We start from the raw sequence: 8,802 nt of genomic DNA on the forward strand, positions 1-8,802 counted from the left end.
CAATATCTCACGGTTCTCAACCAATCAGATTTGAGAACCAGAACGAACTGTTGTATAAATATATATATATATATATATATATATATTACAGAAAATTTCAAAGTTCCTTGATATTTCCAGGTTTTTCTTTATTTTGTCATTTATTTGTTTAAGCATGTCTTTGTCAGAGGTTTCTGTCAATCTGTTTGTTTTGTCATTTTGAGTGCTGCACCTGAAGGATCTCTCTTAGCGTCTGAAGTACAGGTGATCGGTACAGTGGAGATTCAGTCTGTCCTGATAACGGAACCATGTGTCCCAGCTGGACGCTCAGCCTATAGCAGAAACAGGGCGGTGGGACTCGATCCTGGAAAGCAAAAACTGGCCTGACTATTTAAAAATCAAGTAGTTCGTTAAATAGTTCAGAAGGGTCATTTTATGGAAACAGACTAATACCATTTATCTCTGTCACCCGAAGTAAAGCTCCCTTCCCAGTCAACTTAGAATATTTATAGAAACAAAACAGCAAAAACGCTCATTCAGAAGCCACCATAAGCTCATTAACATATGGCTGCCTAGATTTGCATATATTTACATTACTTGGCCCGCTCTGATGAAAAAATACAACTGTTTTTGGTGAAGGTTCAAAAGTAGCGTCTTTCAAGATACAAAAGGATATTAAAATGCTATGAATAGTAGAAAATGTTACTTTAAAGCTGCTTTTTTAAACCCAAGGCAGAAAAAAGGACTAATAAACGATGAATGTAACTACTTATCTGTCCCAAGCAACACATTATCTACAAAACAAGCAGATTTTAATGGCGAAAAACTGGAGATACAGTTGACATTCATGACATTCTGATGTGTAGGTCTCTCATTCAGTGTAAGTCTAAGGGATTTGTTGCCTGTTAGGTGAAAATTTGAAGCATAAATTCATGTCTGGTATGGGACGAGGCGCACCGCAAAGTTTAATACTCAGCGTCAGGGGTTTGTTTAAATCACTAACTCTTAGTACGAGAAATTGCAGTAATGTTTGTCTTCGCAACCACCGCTAATGAGTAATTTTGTGTTTTTAAGCTCTGAAGGTTTATTTATATGTGCTTTGGTTAAGAATGCAGCGCGGCGGTTGTTTTGACGGTGTACTGCCGCTATCCAGGAGGAATCTTCCAGAAGCAAGAGGTATGCGAGATAAATATGAAGTAAACACGGCTTTGATTTACGACGTGATCTGAAAACCTACTCTGGGAGACTGCAGAAGATCGTCATGAGATTTTGGATCAACTGGAGGAGGCCACAAACTGTCAATCATACTGAAGAGCGGAGAACATCTGCAAAGAGAAGAGAGAGGAAAAGAAATAAGGTTTCAATCTCTGAATGTTCAAATTCAGGGGTCCTTCCAGAAATGCGGGAGCCGGAGGTGGAGCGTATACACTGTCAGTCTCATTAGCTTCGGTTGGACTGACGTGCTGCCAAGTTGAGCTTCTGTTGGAGCTGAATAGTGTCTGCTGACAAGTACAAGATCAGTTTCACTAGCAGGCTGAGGCTTGTTCACACACACACACACACTCACACTCACACAGGTAAATAATCTGTCATTAAAACATCCAAGAATTAAATTATCACTATTCAAAATGCTGATAATTTAATATTTGGCAGGCCAAATGTTATTTTAACACTCCAAATTTGAGGTTATGCTACTGACAAAACATCTCAGACAGACTGACATACAGACAAAAGGACAGAGATCAGCTCTGTCTGTGTTTGATTCAATAGATTGACAGATAAACACTCCAACAATATGACAATTATAACGGATATGGCGCAAGTAGGTATCAGGGTTATTATCGTTAACGAAAACTGAAACTTTTTGGTAACTGAAAAATTTTAACTTTTTGGTACATTAAAAATTTTAGATGAAAAACTAAAGGAAATTTAGAAATGTTACCTTGGCAACTAACTGAAATAAAAACTAAAACTGAAATAAAAATAAAAATAAATTGAATCTAAATAGTTATAATAATAATTTAAAAATAATACAAAAATAAAAAAACATCCGAATAAAAAAGCACATAAAATTACCAAAGATTAAGCTAAATTTAAAAAGAAAGCTGAAAATATAATAAGAAAAATAACAAATTCAAAATATTAATAAAAAATAAATAGTAGTTTTTGTAAAAAAAAAAATGGCAAAAGCATAAACCTACTACAATTAGAAAAAACGAAATCTGAAAATGTAAAAAGAAACACTAAAAATATTATTTAAAAATAGTAATTTAAATAGTAATATTTTAAGAAGTAATAAAAATGAAAAAAGCACATTAAAAAATTGCAAATGTTAAACTAAAATTAAAAAGAGACTAACAACATAAAAATAAAAGCTAATTCAAAATACTGACAAAAACTATTATAGTATATATAGGGTATTCAAGTTGCTATATGGCTGTTTGGAGATCATAAGAAGTTCTTGATTTTTCATTACAGATCAAATTTAGTTTCTGGATTCTTAAAAGCTCCCTTACATAGATGGATTTCTAGATCGCAAGAATAAAATGTTCTTAGTGGAGCTTAAAAAGCGTTCTTGAACCCTGTGTGTGCCTCAGTGCAGAATGATCTAATCCCTCACAACCAGTTCCACAGCTGTCTTAATCCTCACCTCTTCCCTTGACCCGCTCAACCGCCCTATCCAGTCCAGCGGGACGAGCCCTCGCTGAAAACACTCAACATACTGAGAGAATCAGACTGAAATTAAGCCATATAGCTTATGTCTTGCAGTACAGACAATCATACTGTTCATTTCTGGAGAAAGTTGTCTATTCCTGAGCATTAACTCCCCCCCCAAAAAAAATCACATTTTCACAGTATTTTGTTTTTACATGTATGCATTTAACAGATGCTTTTATCCAGAGTGACTTACAAAAGAGGAACAAAGCCATTTCGCAAAGAGCCAACAATGCCAGGTTTATTAGACAACTATTAAAAAGTAGATTAGTAGTTTTCTTGAAACAGCATTCAGAATTAGAAAAAACAAGATGAAAAAGAGAAGATGAGCTAGATCAATGTAAGGTGCGATACAGAGCCTTTCCCTATACATAACTGATCCAAACATGCACTAAATCATCTATTTAAGGTGTAGTTCACCAAAAAATTAACGTTTTGTCATTTATTTTTGCAAATAGAAATAATGCTGAAATAATTTTAAATATTTTATGAAATTAATGAATTAAATAGACTAAATTTACTAACTGGTAATAAATAAAAACTAAAAGTGAACTAAAACTAAAACAAAAATAAATTAAACCTAAATAGTAAATTAGTAATATTAAAAAAACTAATAAAACAGATCTGACAAAAAGTATAAAACGACAAAAAATTAACTACAATTATTATATTAAACCTAAAAATAAAATCTAATTTAATAAACATTATTAAAAACTATAATAGTATATAAATGATAATAAAATAACACAGGTTCCAAATGAGGTACATCAATAGAAGACAAAAGGAGATATTAGTCATAAAGTCCAGGCTGCTCTTTTCCATACAACGAAGTTGTAAGTACAAAAGTGTGATAAAATTACCATGAAAGCAGTCTAAATGACTTCTGCACTGAATTTCAAGTGCTCTAAAACCATCATTCACTCGCTTTATGAGAAGAAAAGACTAGAATTTAAGAAGTTATTTATTGAAAATCTTCCCCTTCTCTAATATTATCAGCAAATAACTACTAAAATTCAAATTTTTCTTCAAATAAAGCAATCATACGGCTTTAAAGGACATATTTTATGTTCTTAGTGTCTTTTTGGAGACTGACAGTCCCAGTCCCCACTCACTTTCATTCTATGGACATCTCTTTTTGAGTTCCACAGAAAAAAAAAAAACACACAACATGAAGTTTTGAAGTGCAAGAGCAAGTAAATGATGACAGAATTTCCTCAAGTGCCCTAACCCTAATCTCACAGACCCTATTCACCATATAGATGGCCACTGATCCCACATAATCAGTGCATGCTGAAAGGCATCTTGGGTATTCGTGTACACGGCTCATGTTCATATCTGTGGAAACGTGTCACCAGAATTTCCCATCACGTGCCACCTTCAACTTAAACAACATATGTTAAAGCAGTGGCCACGACGCAGACAAGCTTGAGTGAGCAGACGCATGTGACGAGAGGCCAATATAATACTCAACGCAGATGTAAATCTAGCAGGCTGGAGTGCTGCAAACACACTGACACTGTGAGCTGCTAATCTGAGCCCGAGCAGGTGGAAATAGGAGCCCATATTAACTTTCAGTTCAATGGAGTACAGTAAGGTTGACTAATCATTCACAAATAGTGCAGAAAACAGGGCACAGTTTGAGACAAAATAGGAAGATATGCTGTTTGAATACTAAACAAATAGTTGGATTTAGGAGGATAAATAAATTTTATTTCAAATTTGCTCTTTATAGTTTCATTTATATTCAATAAATAAATATGACTTAATTCATAACTTTATATCCTGTAAATAAATTATATATGTGTATATATATATATATATATATATATATACTCTATATATATATGTATAGTGGGTACGGAGAGTATTCACAGCAAGGAGGAATGGCAGAGGATCCCCAAATCCATGTGTGAAAAACTTGTTGCATCTTTCCCAAAAAGACTCATGGCTGTATTAGATCAAGAGGGTGCTTCTACTAAATACTGAGCATTTTTCAGTTTTTCTTTTTTAATAAATCTGCAAAGATGTCAACAATTCTGTGTTTTTCTGTCAATATGGGGTGCTGTGTGTACATTAATGAGGAAAAAAAATTAACTTAAATGATTTTAGCAAATGGCTGCAATATAACAAAGAGTGAAAAATTTAAGGGGGTCTGAATACTTTCCGTACCCACTGTATGTATGTATCACACACACATAATATAAACATATTCATAAATATTTAAATAACTATGACTATTCATAACTATATTATGTAAATTTATATAAGTACATTAATAACAACATTTCAAAAAAATATTTATATGAAAATACATGACAAAGAATAATATAATATAATATAATATAATATAATATATAAATCCAGCAGGCATTTGAGTTGTTTTGCAATATAATATATATCGTTGCTATTGTCCTAATTTGAAAGTTGCTTTTTATAAAACCATCTGCTAAATGATGCATGTAAAAATAAAATAAAATAAAAGGATGCTTTAAAAGAATATTTTTCAGATCAGCGGGATGTTTTTAGTGTTATGTGATTATATCATAGACTCACTTGTCGCGTGTGAGACGCTGGACGACTCTCAGGGCCTGGAGGAGACACACATGGCCCTCCAGCTGCTCCGAGTTCTGCTGGATCTCTGATTCTGTGGACACACAGTGCAGAAGAACCTCACCGAACATCCCGTAACTGTCCTGAACTAGAGCACACAACCTGAGAAAGAGAGGGAAAACAATCACTTTCAACCATTTAACAACCTTTAGTAAATTTTTCCCTACTGCTTTGCACTACTGATTTAGTTTCAGTATCTAATATTACTGATTTACTCCATTTGCACTACTGTTATTTAACTTTACTTTACTCATTACTTTTGCAACATAAATGTTCAGTATTTTATTGTGGCAATAATAAAGCACACTAAACTGAAATTAAAATGGCAAGAAAGAGAGTGGTTAAGAAAGACTGAAGTTGTGACTACCTTTCTAAAATTCCAGCAGGCATTTGAAATTATTATGACAAACTGTATTTATAAATAAACTGCCCAAAATGAAGACCTGCAAATGTGAGTCTCTGATGAAGAGGGAAGCTTCATCCCAACAACAAACATTCACATAGATACAGATACTGTCTGCAGATTAAATGTTGACTTTGGCACCAGACAGGGCCTAACTAATAACTTGATCTATGGACTGACTCGCAGCGGTCACATGGCGGTGTTTCTATACTCAAAATGATATTTTTGCAGGTATTAATAGTCTCTACAGATAGTCAGTTCACAGAAACTGGTGACTTTTTTGGAGCCAGTAAACCACAGGACTAAACAAACAGGCTGGTATTTAAATATATTTTCACATGCTAGACAGTGATTTGATTGCACAGTAGAGATAACTATAGTAGAATACAAAAATAAACACAGTTGATTCGTACATTCTTCACACTGATTTGAAGACGTGTTTAGTTTAAAAAGTGCTTGCAAGGCAGAACTGCACTGATATTCCTGAAATCATCTACTTTTATTCTTTTTCTTGTCCACATTTTCTGCAAATAATTCAGCTCAAACCACTTAATGTGCAGACCAATAACAAACACTGTTTAGTAGACTGTTTAGAACAGAGATTCACAAACTTTTTGTCAGCCGAACCCCGCTTTGACCCAAAAATATTTATTTGAAGTGCTTTTTTTAACGTAAATATTTCAATAACTTAACAACGCTCATTTGTTCACGGTTTTCTGATGTTAGTTAATGGTCACATGACATGGAAAAACAAATAAAATATTTAATATTTTTTTATTAAGGGCCAGATTTACTAACAGCTTGCACCAGCGCAAACCGTCTTTTGTCATTAAAATAGTACTGTCAGGATTTATTACTTTCTGCCTATTTTCTTATTGATTTCTGTCCATTATCTCACCTTTTGTTGCAAAAGGCATCACAGAAGTTTAGTTAGGTGTTCATATGCAGAGTCGACAGAAAACAAGATTCTCTCAAACTTCTTATCAGATATGAATCAGTTTAAATTTTCCCATTAATTTCTCTTTATTTATCTCATCAATTTCTCTCATCTTTTGCTAAAGGTGACAAGAAGATGTGCTGATTCACACGCAAAACAAGATTATCTGAAGTTCTTTTGATATATGTTCCGTTGTGTTCAAAGAAGCTGCTCGGATATGAATCAGTTTAAATTTTACAGCAATCTCAATTTTGCTATTTAGTCATTTAACATCTATACTGTCCAAAAAAAAAGCACTGTGTCTTTGCAAGACATTGTGTTCAACTCAACTCGAGCCAGATTAGGTAGGATAAAACAATGACGTTTCGTGTTAACAAGTCAAGTCACAATACAGATACAGATTGTGTCAAAGCAGCTTTACAGTGTTAAACGGTTTCAATGATGTGGACAAAATTCTATTTCTCGGTTACACTTTATTTCGATAGTCCACTTTAGACATTATATTAACTATAAGTAACTTTGTAACTACATGTCAACTAATTCTCATTCATTTGCAACTACATGTCTACTAACTCTCAGAGTAGACTGTTAGGGTAGGTTTAGGGTTAGTTGAATAAGTTGACAAAGAAAGTGTTAGAAGATATTAAGCAGACAGTCTACTAATACTCTACTAACTGCTAGTTGACATGTTGTTGCAAAGTTACTTACTGTTAATAGAATGTCTAAAGTGGACTATCGAAATAAAGTGTTACCAATTTCTCTAAAAAAAGAGGACAATAGTAAACAGTCAATTTTCCAGTAACCGTCAGTTCATTGTTGATTCAGTTCAGTTTAATAACTGGGTGAAGTTCATCAATTATGGAATGAGTTTAATTCTTCTATAAAGCAGCTCTGTAGGAAACAGTGATGTCATTATCCAGCTCTGCTTTCAAAACATAAACAAAGCAGGTAAACTCGATAAAACTAACGATGACGGCGCGATACGAGATGACCTTTGATAAACCATGACTGGCATATCTGGACTCAACCTGACCTGTTGTTACCCTGTTGTAGCGCTGCTAAAGAACACGGGGCTTAAGTGAGTGTGGTTGTGAACACTGAGGCTTGTTTAGACCCGTGTGTCTATGAATCCGGAGAACAGGAGGGGTGACTGGGCAGTAGCATTTTGTGGTATGGCCAAGTTGACATAAACAACCCCCTTCTTTATTCCCCGTTTCAGGCGCTTCCTTCAACGGAACGGGACTGGGGGGCCGATGCCCCCACCGGGTCTCTGTCATTGGTCAGCCGCAGTCACTTTCAGGAATCTATTATTGTGAGCGTTCGCAGGAATTCGCAGCGACTTGGAGGCGCTTCCAGGAACTGTGATCCATTGAGCTTGTCCAAACACTCACACACACACACACACATTTCACACAAGCCTACTCGGTGTAGGTACCCCACTCCCCCTCCATTTCCTTCACACACGCACCAAAACTTCTCTGGCAGCTGATTGGCTGAGGCGCAGGGGGCGGGATTCCTTCCGGCACGGCTCTGGCCAATGGGAGCAGAGCTTTTGATAAACAGGGCTGTAATCCGACACGTAAAGCACATTGTGTTCCACTTCTTCTAGAAAACATCCAACCCCTCCTGTCTGAGCACAGAGAACTTCTTCAGCCTGTTTATACTGCTCTGAGTTTTTACTGGAACAACATATCTTCTTGGGCCCAAAGTTAAATGCTAATTATTGTCTGGAAACTGGCCACAAAAAATCAAGGAGGAGAAAGAAACATAACGAGAAAAAAAAAAGGCAGGACGTAACTGCAAACTGGTTGAAATGAGACCGGTGGTCTTGTTGAAGCACACACATGAAAAGAATAAATATTGTCAACATCTAAGCTGCATATGGAGGGTATAAACATGGAAAATGGATTTCAAGCATATGCTTATAATCTGATTTTAAGCATGTGTGTAGTGCTTATAAACAGAGCCAAAGACAGCTCCAAAATAAGAAACAATATGTGCATTTTACCAGTGTTATTAACTACAACTTAACCTATAAACCTAACCTTGAAATTGTTTCTGTTAATTAAAATAAAGCTGAAATAAAATAAAATGTAAATATTAGATGAAAAGTGTAAAAACCTTTAGAAATGTTACTGAATAAAATTAATAAAACTGA

General features: G+C 34.8%; 1 protein-coding gene across 2 annotated transcripts in view; it reads right to left on the minus strand.

The window, feature by feature from the left end:
- Positions 1-8,802, minus strand: part of spidr (scaffold protein involved in DNA repair) — a 76,212-nt gene that overhangs the window by 12,783 nt on the left and 54,627 nt on the right. Inside the window, exons 11-13 of one of the 2 annotated variants that reach the window (XM_016543362.1) lie at positions 5,248-5,406; positions 1,217-1,304; positions 212-343 (exon numbers count right to left, since the gene is read on the minus strand). In XM_016543362.1, the coding sequence (XP_016398848.1) occupies positions 212-343; positions 1,217-1,304; positions 5,248-5,406 (379 nt within the window). The remainder of the gene's footprint in view (positions 1-211; positions 344-1,216; positions 1,305-5,247; positions 5,407-8,802) is intronic. The other variant, XM_016543363.1, reaches the window with a different exon arrangement.

This window comes from Sinocyclocheilus rhinocerous, unplaced genomic scaffold (assembly GCF_001515625.1).
Source record: "Sinocyclocheilus rhinocerous isolate Xijiao unplaced genomic scaffold, SAMN03320098_v1.1 scaffold97, whole genome shotgun sequence".
Lineage (NCBI taxonomy): Eukaryota > Metazoa > Chordata > Actinopteri > Cypriniformes > Cyprinidae > Sinocyclocheilus > Sinocyclocheilus rhinocerous.